The following is a 22,652-nucleotide window of genomic DNA, read 5'->3' as shown; positions in this document are numbered from 1 at the left end:
GGATCCGGAGTCCAGACTTAAAAATATTTGACAAGAAATAATACTCTCGATGTGATAGGATTTTCGCTTGAATTCAAAGGAAATCCGCGTAAATAGCAAAAATCCGATTAAACCATGGGTATCTTTCCTGTCAATTTTTTTAAGAGCAGTCTAGAATGGGGATCCAACAGCCTTTTATTTCTAGTAAAATTCAACGCACGTTGGCAGAAGCATCAGCACCCCGTCTAAAAAGGAAATGTTGAAAAAAAAAACACAAAAAAAAACATACAATTTACAGAGGAAAAACCCTTCTTTGTATATTGACCCATAGACGTTCTCCTGCCACTCTCTTACAGTCTAGCAGTTCAATTTTAGGACACCCTGTACAAGAACACCCGTGCTCCTTCGCCTTTTAATTTAATTAGCCCCCTCCTCCGGGGCCCGAATTAAGTGGGGTTTCGGCGGAAGTCAACTTTTCGCCGCCCCAAAAGTAGCGCGTCGCCTTCTCGGGGGCTAATCTAATTACGGGGAGTCGCTCGCCCTTAAAATATGAGCGACGGATCTGATTCCGTCGGGTATTTTTCCCGAGCGGCACCGTTTTCGGATGGAGATTTACGGAGGCCGCGACGGGCGGACTAACCGCTATGTCGCAGCCGATAGTCGTTGAACGATGAAAATCCTGTCTCGCTTATAACAAATGTTGCATGTTCATTCGCGAATTGTAATTTTAAAAAAATGAAAACTCCGTAAGATTATAGTTTTTATACAAAAATTACACAAAATATCCAGGATTCCGTGACTTTACTTAAAAGAAGGAGAATTATCTCATCTGTAAATTTGAAAATTCCGTTTCAGTCTTTGCTTAAAGTTTTGAAAGTATGATTATATACATGTATTAATAATCTTGGGTCAAAAACACAAAATGAAATTCTTCACCGTTGGCGGTGAATGCAAAAATATTTTGGTACTAACATCAAAATTTTATCAGCTAATACATCCCACGCATACACTTAAAGAATTAAATTATTATAAAACATTAATGAAAATTTTCCTCATTACAGCCGAATAAGATTCTAAAACAAAATATTCTCAGCAGTGTTTGGCACTAGTGCTTATGATCTTCGTTACAGCAAGCTCCTCCTCTGATAATTTTCATTTTTTGGAACAGTTATATCGGACGATTCACCTATTTATTATATATTTTTCGCTCCCCTTCCCCCATCATTTTCTCCCTCTTCTCCCTTTCTTCTTTTCTTCTCCCACTCTCTTTCCACCTTTCTCACTCTTTCTCTCGCCCCACCCTCTGTTTCAAGTAATGTATGATACTCAATACATCAAACTGGCGCTCTATCACTAAGATTATATCTACATCGATATGGATCAACATGTAAACATAGCCTCAAAAATAAATCGAGTAACCTGTGGGAAGGGATTTTTGTGATTATGATTGTTGATCCTTATGAGAACCACATGGTTATGAAAAGTGACATTGTCAGGAATATTCTCTTTTTCAGCTTAAATCTTAAAGTTTATGTTTGAGGTTATGTTCCACGGTTTTAGACCAAACGATACTTCGAACCGCTGGTGAATGCGATCCGTGAAATTCTTTGCCTCCCTTAATTTAGAAAACTAAATTTTTGTATATTCACCCATCTTCCAAATTCTTTGTAAAGACGTTAATAGCCTAGGATGCTGAATGCCTGTAAATAAAATAACTAACTAACTAACTTGTCTCAATAATGACACATTTTTTTTCTCTTTTTCCCCGCAAAACGCCCACCAAGGTTGAGGTTGTGTAATTATTAATTTTTTACAGATTTTAGCGAGAAAATGTCAACATTTTAGATTCCGCAACAACCGTATTATTCTTAAAACTCCTCAGCCCACAAGATATGGAGTCAATCTGATAATAGTATGAGGATCCTGGAGCGACCTCCCGAGGCGTCCCGCCGTTAGAATCGTTTGTATTAATTTTCCCGATGTTTTTCTCCCTCCTTCCCTCGCCATCCCCCTCCGTCGAGCCGTGACTGAGGAGCTTTCACCGCACTTGTCACACCCTCGAGGGGGAGGGCACATCAAACAATTCACCGCCCCGCTCCCCGCTCGCCCGGAGGCACAACCCCTCGCGTCCACTTTTCATTACTCGGTGTTTCCGGATATTTAGACGCTTCGTACTCACTCGACGAATAGATTTAAATGCAGGGAGCAGGGAGAAGGGTAGCAGTTCCTGAAGTTTATTGAATATGCTTGGATACTTCCATTTTTATACGATTGTTTATTTTATTTTATTTAATTTATTCATTTTCACACTCAGAAATTAAAGTTTACAGTAAGTGAGGGAAGAAGAACAGACACACAGTACCTAAGTCAACTACACACTGTAAAATAAAGTAACCGAACTTTTGTATTAGTATGGGAAATAGAACAAAAAGTAATCGAAAAGCGTGGGCAATATTTTTTGGTTTCATTTTCTTTGGGATACATCGACTTAATTTTTGGGTTATATTGATTAAAGTTTTGGGCCGAAAATGTACTAATCTGTTAAAAATCATGGCGCGATCATTTGTCGATCCCCAGTGTCTCAAAGAACCCACGGTTTCGGTCGATTTCACAAAAAATTTGATTTATCAAAAAAGACCGGTTTTGATTGATCGAAAAAAGTAACTCTTAAAGTAATCACGAATACAGAAATAACTGTGTGCATGGAGGTTCTTGTTGGTTGCCGCTAGTTTAGTCTATTAGGGAGGGTCACATTTTTAGGTCGTTTCTGAAACAGCTTCTTTCCTTCGAAGGCCCAATTTGGTCTGCATTGCGATGATTAAGGGAGGTTAAAAGGAGCCTTCAAAATAGCATCTTAAAAGAAAACCTCTACGACAGTCTTTAACATAGCCTAAACGTGTAGGTCATATTTTTTTGTTAGATTTTCTTTGGGTTACACTTACCAAATCATAGAGTTACATGCAATAATTCGGAAGGAAATTTTCTTCAACTTCAGATGTTTTGAAGTGACTTCTAGTTTTGGTGGATCGAACCAAAATTTTCCCTACGAACCAAATCTTTTTGTTGATATGATCGAAAGAAAGTAACTCAAAATAACCCAAATCAACCATAAACACGGACATTCATAACTGTGAAATAGACCAACAATATTTAGTTGTCTTGCGTACAGCTTTGGCGACACATTTTGTGTCGGACGGTTTTCTTCTCTTTCAAGCAAAGTAATAATCTCACATCCGCTCACTCCACCCTGTGGATTTCTGAAACACAATCACCAAAGTGATGTGAGAAACACTATTACTCACGTCAAAATAATATCAAACGACCAAATTGAACGCACAATACGGCAGCACTTCACTCGTTGCTCCCTTGCATTCATTTGATATGCTCTAAGAAAGTTTTCCCGGACAATATAGAGTTGCGGCAATACACCGCAATAACAAAGACTGCAGGCGACGAAATATTGCGAGGTCGTCGTTTCAGAAGCGAGACGACTTCGCTTCGCCCGTGAAATATTTTTATATTTCGTTTTGCATACTTTTTACCCGCGACTGGTTCTTGTTTATTGTATAAACACGCCGGCAGTTTTTAAGTTGCGGGACGACATTCGAAATGAGTAGTGCTCTTTCATACGGCGCTGACAAATTCTCGACGTTGTCGGCATTTTACGCATTTGTGGACAAGAAGAAAACAAAATCAGTAATTGAAGAGTGGTAATGCAAAGCGAGCCAAGATGTAAAATTTTACGTAAGCAATTGAGGGTGGGGGCTTGAGCTCTCCTCACGAGGTTGACTTATCTTTTCCGCACAAAGTACATTTGTGGTAATTTTTCTGATTATCGTTGCCGCACAAAATCATTTTCGCGCAAACAATTTTCTGTAGTATGTGGCAACGCCGAAAAAAACACGAGGCATATGTGAGAAAAATCAATGAACAAATATTGAAAAAATTATTGATCTTGCCAGATGTTTGAGATCTGATAGGTGCGAAAATGCTTTGTGCGGCAACGATAACCGGAAAAATTACCACAAATGTTCTTTGTGCGGGAAAGGTATTCTGCCCCTCAGGAGGAGGCGGTGGGGAGCTTCTGATCACTCCAAAGTTCACCTTATTTGTGACGTCAAAGATTTCGATCCTTAAGAACTTCGATTTCTACTTACGTGTGTTTTTTATATTTGTTTACATTCTTGACAGTACCATTAGTTTTGTCACTGAATTAATTCAAATTCAATAATGTATTTTGGCCGACGAGTTACTAGTTAGCCATGTGCGAAAAGTGTCGATAACATTGCACTGATACATTGCTCGAGGGATGTCCGGGTTGTATATCCAAAAACTGAAGGCGCCCTTCTTACGATTACAACGCCTCAATGCAACTATTCCTGCTTAAAGGATGTCTACGTTGCATTTCAAGAAACTGAAGGCACACACTTCTTTATAACAACGCCTGGATTATTCCTGCCTGTTAGATTTCCTTGTTCGTTATCCAAGAAAATGAAGCCCCCTTGGCTCATCTCTTGTACAAAATAATGTTCGCTAAATGTGACATCCTATATTCTTAAGAAATGTAACGCATTTTGAGATATATGTTGATTTAACGGCCAGAAATCTTCAAAGCAACCCTAGTATGAAAATTTGATTCAAAGCAAGATGATACTTTCGAGTAAACGCAAAAAAATAATTTCTCAAACAAATATTTTGACTTTTAGTCTCAGTAAGAATTGGGTATGGGTAAATAATGTAGTGAGAAACTACTATCTCTGGATTATCCATAAAATCACCTGACTACATAAAGAAACTAACGGAACCTACGTTGTTTAAAAAAAAAAAAAAACGAGCCAAAGTTAATATTTTTAGTTCCTTTGTCGGAAAACGTGACCCAATTGACCATCTATCCCCACATTTGACAAAATTGAATACATTATGCATTAAAAAATACCACTTTAGGCTTGTTTAAGAACCGATGTCTGTCCCATCAATTCCCCAACGTAGACACACATTAAAAAATGTCCGTGTTCGGTGTTACTTTTTTTGCGAGTGTCAGATCCACCCAAAGGACTTGGTTGCTCAACACAATTTTTTATCAAATCGACCCAAACCGTGTGTTACTCTGAGACAACAGATCACGAAGAGAGTGTCCTCCCGAACTTAGATATTCTTGTTTTCCTCCCCACACTCGGAGGTCGCGACATGCAAGTGGTTAACGCATTAGATTTCCACCGTCATGATCCAGGTTCGATCCTGGCGGCTAGCACACAATTTCCAACAAAGTCAAATATTTTCAACGCAAAGATTTGGTCCCCTCAACCCAATGATTTGGTCATTTGGCGCAAGGAAAACGAACAAAAAAATTTAACTAACAGCTTGTGTTACTTCGTGTTTTATTTTCATTATCAACACAAGATGTTGGTTACTTTTTCTTACTGTGTAGATCTTCTTATGAATGGGCCAAGAAATTGTGGTTCCTTATTGCAAACAGTAGTCGAAATGTCTGATTTGACTTTTTGCTTGCTTCAAATGTTCTGTCATAGGAATCAGTGAGAACGAAAACACGCCAAATCGGTAACTTGAAAATGCTTAATTATCATTTGAGACAGTTAGTTTTCATAAAGGTCATTAGAATTAGCGCATCTGCTCGAACCTGGACCTTTAAAGTGTCCTAAAGTACCTATTTGTCTTTTGGCACAAAAAATATTTTTCTCAGACTAACTTCTTCACCTACTGCGCAGTTTTGAGTGTGTCTTAATTATTTCAATTTTCTTCGAGTTGGTGTGTTTTCGTTCTCACTGATTCATTGAAACTTCTCCTTTGAATTGTGCTGCAAGTCCAAACACTTTTGTGCAAGGGTTATTTAATATTTCCGATATTTGAGGAAACGATGCGACAACATCGTATCGGCTGAGAAAGCCTCGCCGTGTCGAGGAAACAGGGAAACGCTAGGCGCGAATTACGACACGATTCCAACGTATGACGTCCAAGAGGAATAAACATGGGCAAACGAGGATTTCTGGAGTGTTTCCCCCGGTTGAAACGGCTGCCGAAGATTGTTTCCCGCTATTCCTGCATCCTCGCGACCACATGCACTTCATACATTGACTGAGAGTATTTGCTAGTCTCCGAATGTGCACATACCCCGTTTTCACGGTGTTATGATGCTCTTTAATCTCTTTTTTTAAACCCGTCGAACATTTAAGCGCTGTTTCCGCTCCGGTGCCATCGTGAATTGTGTTTTGGAGCCGTATTTTCACGATCGAAATGAGCCGATCGAAATGGGATATCAATGTGACTGTTTGTCGTTTCTTTTACGAAAAAAAATTAACTACATTTCAATGTATGTACGGCGCACGGGGCGTATTTCCCATCCCCGCTCCTTTGAAACAAGGAGGGAAATAGTGAAGAAATAAAAAGGGAAGGGACATGCCAAAATGAAGAATTTCCAGGTTTAAAATTGTATGCATTTCGTGTTTACGTGGTAACTATTAAGTAAACTGAACACGAGGATACTCTTGGCTCAAATTTTAACAATATTATTTAAGGAAACATGACAAAATAATCTAATCTGCTGTAACAGATGCGTTTAAATAGGGAATTCCGCCTGGAGACGTCACTAGGCGGTGCATTTACTCACTTTTAAATCTATTTTTATACTTTTTCCCATCTCAGAAAAACAATATAAAAAATACGCGAGAGATAATCTTTGAGCACTCTCAGATGAAGCAATAAACATTGTTCGTGCGAATTCTCCATCAGTCATTTTTATCAAATGAGAGGGAGAATGCACATAGTTAGCACCCTTTTGATGAAACTTACCATGTTTTAAATTTCCACTCTTCATAAACCGTTAAGATTTTTAAAAAAGTCTTGTAATCACTATCATCACTATAGCATCTTCAGGATTCGAAAATGTTCACATGCACACATCAATGGGCCAACAGACTTGGCCGGAACTAGAATAGAACGTCACAAGATGTTCTCTCTTCAAAACGCCGCATTAACTCCACAACAGTTACTTCAGCAATGTCAAGATATAAAACTAACTGCTGTGGCGGTGGGCGGTCGGCCAGTGCGAAACTTGCAGTGGCGCCTACAAACCCACAGGGATACTTCAAGCATTGCGCAATGCGTGAAGTATCCTTGTAGGTTTGTAGGCGCCAATGCGCGTTTAGTGCCGCGGCGGTTATGTTAGCGTTTTTTAGGTTGTCGCACACTTTTTTACATCCAGAATGTTAAATCAACATCCTTTTTTCCGGTGGATTCTCACGACAAGAGTTTCGGAAATCAACTCCTGAACGAGCTATGAACAAGTAATTGAGCGATTTTTTCGATGAAAGGGCGTATGAGGCTTGCGATGCTGCCAAGATTGTGCAATTTTTAATAGCGTTTGCGCCGGATGAAATTCATTCACAGTCGATTTACTTCCTAACAATAGCGAGGAAAAACTTTGAGCAGATTCAGGGAAAAATTCATAGCACATCTGTTGGATAAAATGCAAATCAAATGGCGGATAGATAATATAAATGACGTCATTTCTGTTTTTGCCATTCAACCTATACATAATCACTTAAACTTGTCTAGGTGTTGATGTTGATTCCCAGGGACTCTCCGTTGTGAAAATATAGGTTTCCTCGCTGACATGGGTTTGTTGCACGTAAGAGATACAGCCAACTGAATACACTTCCAAACGGTAAAATCGCTCGAAAGTCACTTTGAAAACATAAAAAAGTCTAAAATCCGCACCTTAGCGCGCATTCTCCGTAGATCGTAACACGCTGTTTCAAATTTACCGCGTATGCGGACAGTTTTTCTCGGTAGTTGGCAGTTAGGTTCACCCGAATAGAGACCTAACCTAAATAAACAAACCATCTCGCGAATTGTTATGAACTCTCCTTGCTAAAGATTTCGCTTCATTCAAAGCTTTTGTTTTTGCAGAGCAATAGAAGAAAAAGAAAACCAACGCTTTTCTCGGGTTAAATTTTCTTACACCTTTGCACATGCAAACTTGGTCGGCAGTGATTGGGAATTAGGTACTGCCCAAAAACGTGGTAAATTTGAAAACGCGTGATGAAAACTATAAGCAGATTGCGCGCTGTAAAGAATTATTTTAGACTTATCGACATGCCCTGCGTGATCTTCTTGCAAATTAACCCGGACATTCATTTGGCCGGATTTGTTGCGTGCAACAGACCCATCATGATAAGAATGTATGCTGAGTAGTACTCGTATTTTCATTCATACCTTTTCAAGTGACCCATTAAAACAGACCGAAGAGGGCTCATGTCCTAGCGACCCGGCAACGCCGCGCGCGAAGAAGACAAGCGATTCAAGCGGTGGAGGAATGAGGAAGGGAGGGGGGAGGGGCGTCGGTCAGCCCGAGACCAGACCATCCCCCGAAAATGATAATAGGATAAAGGTTCCGAAGACGGGAAGGATATCATGAGAATTATTTCGAGAGTTTAATCAAACGCGAATAAAACGCGAGTTTATTCTGTGTTTCCGGGCGTGCGCGGGGGGTGGGAGGAGGGGGAGCGGCGCTCCGCTCGCTAATAAAACAAGAGATGTTCCCGAATAACATTGTTTGATGTTAACACAATAGAATAAATTGAGAGATCATTGTTTGAGCGCTGCTTCATCGTACTGGAGGACGCTGATGCGGGGCGGGGGGGTGTCGTCATGGTAACGGGTGGCGCCGCGAATGATGGTGGGGGCGGTAGGGGGCGGGGGGTCGCGGAGCGGTGGGAAAGGAACCACGAGGAAGGAAATCTCGGGTGAAAGAGGAAGAAAGATCGGAGAAGGCGCGTAGGGTGTTCTGGAAAATTTTCGCGGTTGGTGGGTGCGGTTATCTTGGATACGAATTTTTGGCAGGTCTTGAGATGAAGAGCGGTTTCGGGATGCACTATCGAGTGTTAGTAAGTTTACCAGACAATAGCTGGACGCAAGGTCTTCCAGGAGCCGAATTTTGTCGGTTCTTTCACATGTAGGTGCAACATCCATCGATGAATCCGAACCGCACCACCTACCAATCACAAGCACTATGCCTGACTTAAAAGCAGTCGAGACTCGTCCTAAGTATATTCAAGTACAGTAAAGGACCAACGAAAGTTTGACCCACACACGAAATATTTCATCCCCCCGCGAAACTCAAAAGATACGCGATACAATAATCTCAAGGACCGTGCAGCTCAAAATGCAAAGCCAACTGCTTTGAAGGCAACCATTAGCTCACACGTCACCGGTTGTTTATGATTTTTCTATCCAGTACGGATAAATCGATAAATTATCTTGTTTTCTCTTCAAATATCATTAGATACGGCAGTCAGTAGTTTTCATCACACGAAATAAGATTTCAGTAGAGTTTTCTAAGCATGCTGGGGAGAAATCGTTACCTCGAAGAAAAGAAGAGAAAAATTATAATAATTCATATAGAAAAAGTTAAATCTGTGAAAATATGCTGTAGACCTGAGCGCAGAGGCAGAGTAAGCATTCAATATTTTACAGCTAGTATACGTTCAACGTAATTCACTGAGGAGAAATAATTATACACACCCCAATCACATTGCAATGAGAAACTACTATTGCCGGTCTCGTCTCAGGAACAGCATTTGTATAATTAGTAGCCAATAAGTGTAGTTTCCTCTTCAAAATGTAGTTCAGCTGACCATTGCAATTAATAAGTAAAGAAGACAAAAAGAAAATAGAGCGATTCTATTGGTGGAATTGGGTGGTTGCAATGGACAAGAGAGGTACAACTAACTCACGGCAACCCACGAGGGATCTTATATTAAGTCCTTCATTTCCCCTGTCAGTCTAAAATAAGTTTCAACCCATAAAGATTCGCTCCATTTGCCCTTCGTCCTCGTTGGCGGTCACTTTGTCTATAAATTTTAATTATCATCCGCAGGGACGGATTTCCCACAGGACAGACCTAGGCAGCTGCCTAGGGGTGCGAAGTTTTGAGGGGCGCAAAATTTTGAGACACGTGCATGCTTTTTTAAGGGTTGTAGAATTGAAATCGGTAAAAAAAATTAAGGACTACGAGAGAGGCGCGCGAAAAGAAGAATATCTGTGAATCTATCCTTGTCTACTGATAAGATCCGTAAAACCCCCCTTTTGGCTGGGTTGTGCCCCTCAACCCCCCCCACCACGCGGTCGTCCGTTCTGTGAGGGACGCGACTGCGAGATTTGCCTGGGGGCGCTAAAAAGGTAAATCCGTCCATGATCATCCCGCAGTTGATCATAAGTTTAAAAAAGCTTTTAAAACACACTGTGCCGGTGCTTACACACACACACTCACCCTCCCACACACCTACAAAAAAAAACAGAACGGGGCAAAGAAGGAATAGGGAGCGGGAGGGATGTAGACTCGAAGGTAAAAGTGAGAAGAAGATGAAGTTAACGAGAGAGTAAGTCGCCGAGGATAAGAAATAAAAAGAGAAAGGGATAACAGGAGAGAGGGTGGGACGAGGTGGGGGAAAGGACAAGCGCAATTGATTCCTATCATTTTCAATTACCGCCGAGCTATTGGCCCTGAGGGACCAGGGAGCTCGCCGGAGCCGCCGTCGGAGCAGGACGCTCCCTTTTATTGACGAAGAATGAACTCCCCGATGCGGTCCGCTTCCCATTCGTTCCGGGATTCCCGCTTCGTTCCGCGCCGGGGAACGCGGCAGCGGGCTGGCTAATTAAATCTGCGCGGGCTAAATGACCGTGAAAAGGGTGGCGAGAACAGGATTGATAAACAGAATGGAATCGAGACAAATTTTGGAGAAAAAAAGAAGTTTGTAGTCCGTAGTGGCCGTCCTCGTGCTAAGGAAGAACGCCGTATGAGCCTTCAGGTGTTGCCGAATCTCTTTTGACAAATCACGAAGTCTCCGAAAAATTTGTAAATAATTTTCTTCTAATATTTTAAAAAAGTTTGATTTAAAGTGTCTTTAAATTTCAAGGGAAAGTATTCATAAAGTTCTTCAAAAATAAATATTTTCTTAAAGGCAAGTTGGCAACATTTGAATGCTCATACGGTATTTTTCCTTGGCATGGAAGTACGGGAGGGAGCAGTAAATTCAAAAATGAAGTTTTGAGAATATGGACCCAACTTTGATGTTTGAGCAGGAAAATTAGATAAGTCCACCGTTTTTGTTGATGGTTGGGCGTATTTAAATCAAAAAGAAACTATATCCAGCGTGACATGAGTTGTGTAATGCTTATATCCATTCATGGACCTCAGGGCTCAGACAAAATGGATAGAAATCCTTTTCATTTGGGAGCGTCCAATTATCCGAGAGACATAATTTGACTACACTTTGCAATTTGGAACTATAAATCCTAGCCCGGTTTAAAAACAACGTAGGTGCCATTAGTGTCCCTATGCACGTAAGTGCTTTTCCAGAAGAGCCAAAATTCATAGTTCCAAATTGCAAAATGCAGTCCAATTGATGTCAACGGATTTTGATGTGTTTAACTATAGAGGAATGGATTTATTAATTTTATGTCTGGGAAGACACCCGTATGTGCAATCGCGTTCTTGGTTGTGTCTTTAAGGGTAAAATCATGCAGGAAAGGGTTTCATTTTGCATGAGACAGCAGTAACCAGAGTGGAGGTAGTATGGAATAATGTGGATTTTTGTACAGCTGCATTGTCGGAAACCAACCAAGTTTTGGCTTGTTGATTTTTTTATGGAATGAATGGAGAATTTGCATGCAAATTTTTTATTGGTTCATCTGAAAGTGCTTAAAAAGCTGATTTCACAGTATTTTCTATACTGTATTTCTAATATGGGAAATAGTATTAGAATAGATTTATAATTAAGAAAATGTACCGCCATGTGACGTCATCCGGCGGAATTTCCCATCATTTTGCCAAATTTTCTCCAATAATTTTTCAATTCATGTATCCTCGTGTTCAGTTCACTGAATAGTCTAGACTTAAACACGAAATTCATCAAATTTCAGACACCTGCAAAATCTCTATTGAGGTGATTTTTGTTTTAAAAAAGTATTTATTTTACGGATACAGTATGCCAAGACAAAATATATGTTTGCATTGCCAGCATTTGCATTGCATTTTTATTTATTCAGTGGCATAATAAAATACGAATTTTAATTTAAAAGATGGTAAACGAGGGGGACTGCTCATAAACTTAAGTGTGAAATGCATACTGACCAACTGTTTTTGTTAAATGCAAATGCTGTTTAATTTTATAATCATGTAAGAATAGTTTATTATCATTTGTCTTATTCTCAGCATTGATTTGACTAAATTTCGCAATTAAAAGCTACTCTATCAGTGGCTCATATCAGAAAAAACATACGTATCATAAATCGCCCCACGCAGATATGTGTTTCTATAATTGTAACGATTCGGAATCTCAGATTGGGTTTAATTAGATTCATTATTTTAAAATGAAGTATGAAACGAGCGAAAATATTGCGTCAAAATTTTCGGCGATTGAAGAAAATCCGCGGAAATTCTTTGGAAAAACTGTATTTGCCTTTCGTGACAGGAATGATTAAAAATAAGGCACGAGTTGAGGTCTGTAACGTTGCAATCGGAGCTAAATACGCTCCCTTAAGCATGCAGGAGAGGATATTTGATCGCATTCACGGCAGGCGTAATGATACAACTATTCGACCACGGGCGTAAGCATGTTGCTGCCAGCTGGATTGAAGGCGCGCCACACTCAAACAATGACTCGGGTCCCGTCCCGTGCGATCTCCCTGGCTGGCGCGCCGCTAAAATCGCCGCAAAGGTATGACTACACGGTACAGGTACGATTCAGAATCTCGGATCGGGTTTAATTACATTCATTATTTTAAAATGAAGTATGAAACGAGCGAAAATATTGCGTCAAAATTTCCGGCGATTAAAGAAAATCCACGGAAATTCTTTGGAAAAACTGTATTTGCCTTTCGTGACAGGAATGATTAAAAATAAGGCACGAGTTGAGGTCTGTAACGTTGCAATCGGAGATAAATACGCTTTTTCTCGCGTGCAGGAATGGATATTTGAACTCATTCGCGGCAGGCGTAATGATACAACTATTCGACCACGGGTGTAAGCATGTTGCTGTCAGCTGGATTGAAGGCGCGCTACACTCCAACAATGACTCGAGTCCCGTCCAGTGTATTACCTTGCTACGTTCTACCACAATTTGAGTGAAAGAGTATACCTAAATTAATTGATAGCCAGGAATAGTAATTCCTCTAACTGTTCAGCAAAGACACAGACATACATGGGGATTTCTTTGTCGTTGTGGTCAGTTTTAAGAACCACGGGGAGAGGAAGTTTATTTTTATGAAACCCCAGGAAATGAAACTCGAAAGGTCAACACCCTGACTCGGCTTATTACATTGCGCAAACCTCGATAAAATTGAACTTCTGTAGTTTCATCGATGTGTATTTGGTGAACACTCGAAAAGAATCCTTAAGAGCCGTGTTGCTCGAAGACAACGACTGGTATCTCCGAACGTTTGTCGCACAAATCAACAGATAATGGCGGGAAAAGTTTCACACTCGTAGGGGAGTGTGTATCAAAATATTTTCTCTTAAGTAACTTTTATCGGCGCGAACCGTTCCCTTAATTGATTCCGCAGTTTTAAAGTTCTTCGACGCTTTTGCCAAATTGACGGATAAAATCAAGCAGTTTGAATTGCTGCTCATATAAAAGAAAGCACCGAAAAAATTGTCTCTCGAGTTATTACTTTGACTTAAAGCGTCGTTTTTTATCGACAAAAGTTTTTTTTTTTTTTTTTTTTTTTTTTTTTTTAATTTCGTGTGGATTTAAGAAAGTCTTTCTTTGAGTAAAAGAAACGTTGTTTTGCTATCTTTTTCTGACTTAAAATAAACGATACTAAAATGACGCTTCTTCAACTCAAAAATTTTGACTCTAGGATGAATCTGCGCGGGTTTAACTAAAAAAAAAAACAAATTTTGTTGAAAAGAAACGATGCTTTAGGTCAAGACGCTATCTCAAGATTTTTTTTTTTTTTTTTTTTCGGTGAGAACTGAATTGTATGGATACTGAATGTTTGAATGGCAAGTATACTCTTTTTTCCTGGTGATTGAGAGAGTTTCAAATAAACCTGAAAATCCGTGGTTTTGGATTTGTCTCCTAGTTTCGACCAGTTTGGATTCTTCCTTTACATAGCAGTAGTACTTAGAAAAAAAGAAGAGATGAAGGGAAAGTAACTATTTGATTATAATTCTGGAGGTCCAGCGTTGAAACTACTGATGACCTTATTTCATTACTAATGAATTTTGTATTCCTTTTTGGTGGCCAGCGATTGTGATGGTTCATGGAAACCGAGGCAACATCTTCACAATTTTTGCCCTTTCCTTAGCTAAAATAGAGCACACAATGGCTCAAAATGCTGTGCTTCAGTGTTTTTACATAATTATAAACTATTATTTGAAAACACTCACAAATCTATTTCGTACTCTTTTCTATTCCGCGCATTATATTTTTAACCCTTAATTACATTTTGTTATCCTTCTCTCATGTTATGAAATTAATGTATCTTTATAACTGATCAACGATCGATTTTATTTAGCGTTTGCAAAATTTTCGCCCAATCTTGATCAAAATTTGCAAATGCTGGTGCCTTATTTCCATAATAAATACTGTCTTTCAAGCGGTCAGCTGCTCGATTTTTGAAGGTATATCGGGACGACAATACTATAGGCATAGCTCTATTTTAACCATGCTTTATACGTATTGAATTTCGATGTCCTATCGGGCTGCTTTAAACTTTCAATTATCGGCGCGCAGAGGCGTAAAAAGCTACGTGCAGCGTAATTAAAGTTGACAATACGCACTCCGTATTTCAAAAGCTGTGTGTAAAATTCCCTTACTCGCATTTCCTTAATTTTTTTATTAATAAATTCCCCGTAAAGTTAACTATACGTAAATTTGCCGCATTGGTTTTTCTTTTTTTTTCTTTTTTTTTTTTTTTTTTTTTTTTTTGTGTACCAGTTGCAGAGTTTCAGTAATCAAAAAAAGATTTAAGTCCAGTCGCTGCATCTCCAGGTTAATAATTGGATCATATACTTCAATAATTTCTTATTTGAAGACTTTAAGGTATGTTCTCATGGCACATTATTGTAGGTTTGCTATGTCAGTTCAAATTAAGGATTACAGAAAAAAATCATGAGTCACTGGAGAAAATATTACCACGGGATGTATCTAGTACAACAATAACAATATCAATTTATTGAGTTCATAAAATAAATAAATAAAGTACATGAAATTTGGCAGTTACATATTTACATAATCATATCGAACTTTTTCGTTTCAAACGTCCATGTGGTGAGATTGTTACTTAGATGTGCGTGAAACTATATCAGTTATGTCGACTGGAATTTATCAGGAAAAGGGAAGAAGGTAGTTCGCAAACAAATACAGTTTAAAGTGAAAGTAGTTATCTTTTTAAGTATAGTACCTATTCTTCTTCTTTTTAAACACAATTCAACACTTAAAACAATCGCCATTATTTAAGTAGTATTTTCCTTTTCAACAAAATTTCACGGAGATAACATCCACTGGTATTGCAGCACTATGTAACGATACTAAAGTCTTAATTCGTTCCTTCCACAAAGTGTTTGCTTCAAATTAAGTGATAAAATTTAATGAATTGAAAAGGGATTATTTTTAAATAGTGCCTTTACTAAAACGGAATGAAAATACTTAAAAAAAAAAAAAAAAAAAAAAAAAAAAAAAAAAAAAAAAAAAAATCGCTGCCGACAGTACACGGATTTCTAACGGATACCATTTTTCCTCAAAATAATCATCATAGAGGATAAAATTCTAGAAACTCAACCATTGGACAAAATGTTGATAAACATTTTCTTTCTTCACATCGTAAATTAATCTTTAACTTAAATAACCTTTGAGACTTTACGTAGAGCTTCTTTTTGAGTAACAAATATGTTCTAAACTTTCATATCAATTGAAAACATTCTTCATTACTAACTTTATTTGCATCCTAATTTTGTTTAGGAACTTTTCCCCGCTCCAATTAAGTACTTACAGCACTATATTCTTAAAATTATGACTGAGATTTTATCGATTGTGAATCAACTTTTCAAAAAGTAAATTCAGTAGATTGCATCAAACTCGTATACTTGGTTTAAAGGTAAGTGAAACTGCCAAATTAGGAGGAAAGTTGTGAATAATCTATTCACATTATCTCCGGGTATTCAAAGGAAATAACAAAGACAATGGATACTTTGTTTCCCGTTCAACGCTAAGCATCAACAAATTTTGAAAATCTATGTTACAGACAAACTGATAGGCTCAAAAGTTAAATGAATTTTAAAAGCAAGTTGCGAAAAAAAGGGGACCGAATCTGGCAGCCAATTAAAATGAAAATGAAAAGTTTTAATTAATTAACTAGCATCATCATCCTATACAAATAATAATTAATACTGTATTTTACAATTCACTTTTAGGGTATTTACAATTTTATTGTAGATTCTTTTTACAAGTAATTTGCACTGGATCGGGTCTTTGGTAAAATATATTTGTTTAGGCCGAACGGCAACCATTTTAAACGGGCCTGCTTTGCAAACCGAACATGAGACTGAACTTACAATGATGCGGACATGACCTGTGAGATCTGACTTGCTAACGGGAATTTCCATAGTTCATTAAACATTTTTCGTTGTGAAAATAATTTTCCACTTACTATTTTTAAAGGAAAATGTGTAACAGAGTAATTTAGTTCATACCATGTCGAGCGCTCCATTTTTGCAATAGGACGATACCACTTTTTTAACACCAAGGATCGTATTTTGCCTAATTCGTGAAATGAAGGCACTTGGAATTTCTTAGCCGACAACGAGCGGTTCAACATTTCCTGCTTAAGAGCGATACCAATATTCTAACACCCGGGATCGAAATTTGCCTTCTGCGAAAGCACTTCAATTTCTCAGCCAACAACGTGTGCACGGTGAGACGGACCATTGGGAAAGGGTGGATCTGAAATTGTTGATTAAAACTTCAAATTTTGATGTTTTTTCATCACATTACACATTTTGAGAGGTGTTACCAACAGGCAATTTTATAAGGAGATCAGCGGAGTCACTTTTGAACCTCTACGTTTCATATACACGGAATTGAAAGCTTTGGAAAAAAAAGTCTCTTGAATCTAGAGTGCAGATTTAAAAAAAAACTCGGCAAGAAAAAAATACTCCAGATTCAATCGGATTTTTGTTCGAATCAAAAGAAAATCTGCTTAAATTAAGAGAGTAGGCTCTCAATTCAAGCAAAAATCCGCGTGAATCAAGAGTATTTTTTCTTGCCAATTTTTCCAAGAGTCTGTACTCTGGAGCCATGTAACTTTTTTCCAGTGAGTATAGAAGTTTCCTTATCATATCCAACCATCCCTATAGACTCGCTCCACTGTGCGACGTACGGTTTAAGACATGTAAACTTTTTCAGTGTACATCATCTCACATAACTTGTCCAGCACTCCTTTTACGTAGAAGAGAGATACCGCAATTCTAACACCTGGGATCGAATCTTGCCTACTTTAAGAAATGAAGGCACTTTCAATGTACCACTGGACAAGGTATAAATTTGAGCATTCTGTTACGTATTTCCTGACCAAAATTTCACGTAGAAAACGATTTGCGCAACAAAAATTACCGAAACCAACTTCTAGCGAAGATGCCAACGTTTTCATTTTACATTGGTGAGGGGAAATTTGCACTGTCCGCTCGCAAGAAACGCTCTACTTGAGTCCAATCGCGCACAACGGTTTTAGCAGGCTTCTCCATCCAGCACTATTCATTTCCCATCATGTGTTGTTCAAACTATAAACAACTTGCTGTAGCTGAGCCAAAACGTCAAGATTGGGGTTGCCAGATTTTCATATCGCAGAGACTAGCATGCATCGTTTAGTGCGCGATGTGATTCGCGTAGGTTCATGAGCGGGAGGTTTAAATTCACGCATCAAGAAACATCAATAATCTTTGTTAGGAGTTGATTTCAGTAATTTTCAGTGCGCGTATCGCGTTCTTCGTGAAATTTAGGTGAAGAATTATATATCCAAATGCTTAAATTTGGACCTTGTCTATTCTGCCGTGTTAAGGAAGAATGCCTTATGAATATTCGACAGTTGCCAAATTTGCCTTAATAAAACATGTATTTTTGAAGTATCTCATCTCTTGAAATTTTCAGATATTTTGATTAAATTGCGTACAAAATTGTCTGAAATTTGTGGAAGAAAACATTTACAATTTTTCCTGTAAATTCTGTTTTTATCGAAGGAAATTCGGCAAGGCCTGAAGGCTCATACGGCGTTCTTCCTTAGGACGGCAAAATTGGTCCATTGCTTAGCCAAGAAGGTGAGTGGGGTTTTTTTAAAACTAGACTTTTTCAGGTGACACTAGAGTCCCTTTATACTGAGAGTCAAGACAATTCGGCTCATGGATGTCACAAGCGGGAATAAAGATTACAGAAATTGAATGTTTTTCGTAATCTTTGATCGGCTCATTCTCAAATGCCCTTCTCCGTTCCTCCTCTCATTCCGTTTGTTCCTTGCCGAACCCGTTATTCCCTGGTCCATTCCAGATTATAATCTTTGCAATCGGTGAAAATGTAATCTTTATTCCCGTTTGTGACACTGTGAAGGCCTAAAATACGGGAACCAATCAGAAATGGACTCAAATTGTCTTGACTCTCAGTATAAAGGGACTCTATGCTTAGCCAAGAAGGTGAGTGGGGTTTTTTTAAAACTAGACTTTTTCAGGTGACACTATCTCGCGGGAGAGGAAAGTTTGCGTCTCATTGTAGATCGGTTGACACGGATTCACTCGAACTTGTGGGCCTTTGGGTCTTGGGCGTCGGTGACGGGCTGGTCGCAGTCGGGCCAGGCTGATTGCTACATGAGCGGGGTCCCGCAGTGGGCGCCCAGCTCCCGGCGGAACTTCTTCCCCGCGGAGGCGCCCGAGCTCCGGAGTTCCCCGTCCTCGTCGCTCTCCTCCGCCTCCTCCTGCTTCCGTTTCGCTGTCGCCATTTCCGCCGCGTGCTTCTTCCGCCATTTCGTCCGCCGATTCTGAAACCACACCTGCAACAAAACAGAAGCTACCGTCAGTCCAGCCAATGTCTTATTAGAGGCTTTTTTTTGACGTGCAATGGTTATTTTACACTTAGTAGAGATACTACAGACCAAAATCAATGGTTGAATTGAAAAATAAATAAAAATTCAATTTTTTGGAAATTTTTGCCCCATAAAAACCAAAATTTTGAATTTGCAGAAAATCCTGACGTGGTGGAATTTTTTGGATATTTTTCCCGAACTCAGCGCTAAAAAATACATAGGAATCTATCAAGTTATTCCATGCAACAAGACATGACCAAAAAAACGCAGGGTTGTGTTGTTGGCTCACTAAACCATAAACAAAGGATGTGTCCCATCAATGAGGGTATTTTAGCCCTAACTTTGGTTACAAATTTTAACAGTTTAGCATAATGTCATTTATGGTCAAATCGACTCTTAATCATCTACCCTGTGAGAAATTGTCCTTATTTGAGGTATTTTTGAAAGGTTTTGCCTGATTTACTAACGCAAAGTAGTCAAGTTTTGCAGTTTTCTCGAATAATTATCACTGGTAAGAAAAACCTCTTGGTTCAAGAGTGCAGTTTCTTGTCGCCGGATTTAAGAGTCTGCACTCTTGTTTCAATGCAAAATCCGCTTGAATCAATTCAAAATCCGCTTGAAACAAGAGTTCAAGACTCTTAAATCCGGCAACAAGAAACTGCACTCTTAAGTCAATGCACCGCGGCATTGGTCCAAGAGGTTTTTTTTTTTACCAGTGATTGCTCATTTTCGGTCCGAAATTAGATTGTTCATGTATGAGCGCAAGGAACTACCACTTTCATATTCGAATATGTTAATCTTCAGTTCACCCATTACAACATATTCGAGTATGAAAGTGGTAGTCACTTGTGCTCATACGTGAACAATCTAATTTTGGACCGAAAATGAGCAATTATTCGAGAAAACTGCAAAACTTGACTACTTTGCGCTGATAAATCAGGCAAAAACCTTTCAAAAACACCTCTATTAAGGACAAGTTCTCACAGGGAAGATGAATAAGAGTCGATTTGACCATACATGACATTATTTTAAGCTGTTTAAATTTTTAACCACAGTGAGGGCCAAAATACCCTCCTAAATGGGATACATCCTTTTCACTTGCGCAAACATTTTTCCAGGGGTACATAACGCGCAGAACACGCACGTTTGAAAAGCGTAAAAGTAACTCAGAAGCCGAGAAATATGGAATTCAAAAAGCGCAACTTATCAGTAACTTTAAATCGCCCCAGTTTCGCATCGAACCGAATCTGCTCAGAAATCGGGATCTGCCTGAAACTCATTGACCGATCGATGAACCCACCCCCTCATCTGTAATCTTTTTCCCCGTCCACGTCAACCCAGAGAAAACGCATAAGAGATTCATACAGCAAGTGATAACATGAACCACTCTTTCCGGTAATTAATGACATAATGAGTGGACGAGGCTGAGCCCGACTCTGAGTCAGATTACGGCGAAGGAAATCCCTGCACGGCGGAAAAAGGTCGTCCTCGGAGGGCGGATCCGCCGACGCACAACTTGTAACAGCTTAATGAGCCGAATAGTCGCGGTGCGATGCCCGATTACCGGAAAAAACTCGCCCACTCCCCCGTCGAACCGTTGTACTTCGGGCGAGTTGTTAGTTCGCGCGGCAACCGTGGCGCTGGTGTAGCGTAATCCCGGGGATGAGCGCGCAGCTGCCGCGGCCTGGACTTAACCCACATTATCGTCCCATCTTACATTATTATGCTAATTTTCCCGCGCATAATATACCCCGCCCGGGCTCCTTGCATTAATTAATTAAGTGACTGACAGACTAAGTCCTCCGCGACGCCGCAACAAGATGCCAGAGTAATCCTCTTGATCGGCCCGCTCTCGTGTTCCGCCTTCCGCTTCCAGCTTCCCGAAATCTGAGTCTTAAGTGCAGCTAATTCGCTCGATTGGGGGTATTCTCTTGCGCTAAGTTAAAACAACATACGTGGATTCAAATGTTGCCAAATTCCCCCCACCTCCTCGGTGAAATGTTTTGTGCCATGGATGTTACATCGATTGACAATCGGAAATCAAGTCACGCATTTCAAATCATTGCGATGTTTTTTCGCTTTTTTTTTCTCTCAAAAAAAGGCAAGCCGACTTCATAGCTTGAGGTTACTCGAGATCCATACACATAATTCTACTAACAGAGAAGAGAGAAAAAAACCAAGACAGTTTTTGAGAAATTTCGTCGACTATTTTTCCAATGAAAAAGTAAAGTATGACAGGAATTAAAGGAGATTCGTGATTATGCACTTTGGCCATCGATATGCATGTTATGCTTTATCTTGAAAGTGTTCACCCTAATTTCTAAAGCCTTTCCTGAAAAAGTAAAAGAAGTAGAGGGAAAAAAGAAAATGAGAAAATAGACGACGAGAAAAAGCATGAAAGCAAGAGGAGGAAAACGCAGGAAAATTAATAAATTTTTACTCTCTTTTTATCCCCCCTCCTTTTCTTCTTTCTCTTTGTCTCCCAATTCTTCTTCTTCTAATTTCTTTATCTTTTATCTCCTCTTTCTTTATCTTTTTCCTTGTCTTCTCTTATTCATCCTCTTCTTCTTCTTCTATTACTATTCCATTCGTTCATATTCCTTCGTATTCTCCTTCCAGACTAGGGTAAAACAAGTGAAATTTTCTGGAAAGCTCAGAGAGAAAAAATTCCTAGTTTTCCCGGAGAATTCGAACATTATTTGAAAAAATTTGGGAACATTCACACGATAGTCCGTGCGGCTGAGATAACCCGCCTGGTTCACATTTCCGTTTTCGAAATGTCGTATTAGCAGGAGGCATCCTAATCCCTCTAGTTAAGCTTGTTTCGGGTTAAGACCGAGGTGGCTGCTTCATGTTGGACTGTTTAGATGGTTCACAGTGTGTCCATACAGTGCCTCCGATTAGGGATAATTAGGGACCCCACGGGAATTTATTCTGGGGCTTAGTTTCAGCGTGCCAGGTATAGAAGTGTTTGGATTTCCATTGCTATAGACATTATGCATTGTTTTTTTGGTCCACATTGTCTTGAGACTTGCGCTTTTAACCTAATGTGTTTGGCTTTGTGTCGGGATGAACTTTATGCATTGTTTCTCGACCTAAGTTATCGTAAGACTATTATTCAGAGAGCACCCACCGCGTCATGGAGCCTTAGAGGCCAAAATCGGCAGTCAACCTAAAAAATCCAATTATCCGGTGTATTTAGTATTACAACTGTTACGACCCATCATTTTGTCTCCCCTCCCCACCCATCGTCGGTGAAGCACGTATTTGACTTAGTACTTGCATAAATTTACTAATTTTTGCGGAAAAACGCTTATTTATGAACATTATTGGCCATCTTGGTTTAAAATTGAAATCTGAAGATTGGCAGTGACATTTTTCGCTTTCAAAAGTTGGCTGTTCTTTTAGGCCCTAATCTCTCATATTTCAACATGTCCGTGCTCTTTCTATGTAGATACTCTAGATTCAATGGAATTTACCATTGTAATTAATGAGACCCCTAATTTTTTAGATCAAAAATCTTTCGAAAAACATTTATTTTCGTAGATCTGGCAACGATACTTTTTCCGGAATCCGGTTCGACG

General features: G+C 39.3%; 1 protein-coding gene across 1 annotated transcript in view; it reads right to left on the bottom strand.

Annotated features, from left to right (window-relative positions):
• Positions 1 to 15,807: 15,807 nt before the first annotated feature.
• Positions 15,808 to 22,652, bottom strand: part of HGTX (HGTX homeodomain transcription factor) — a 79,884-nt gene continuing 73,039 nt past the window's right edge. The window contains exon 3 of the mRNA XM_019054393.2: positions 15,808 to 19,035. Within this exon, the coding sequence (XP_018909938.1) occupies positions 18,850 to 19,035 (186 nt within the window). The 3' untranslated portion in view covers positions 15,808 to 18,849. The remainder of the gene's footprint in view (positions 19,036 to 22,652) is intronic.

This window comes from Bemisia tabaci, chromosome 9 (genome assembly GCF_918797505.1).
Source record: "Bemisia tabaci chromosome 9, PGI_BMITA_v3".
In the NCBI taxonomy this organism is placed as follows: domain Eukaryota; kingdom Metazoa; phylum Arthropoda; class Insecta; order Hemiptera; family Aleyrodidae; genus Bemisia; species Bemisia tabaci.
This window is presented reverse-complemented; position numbering and strand designations above follow the sequence as displayed.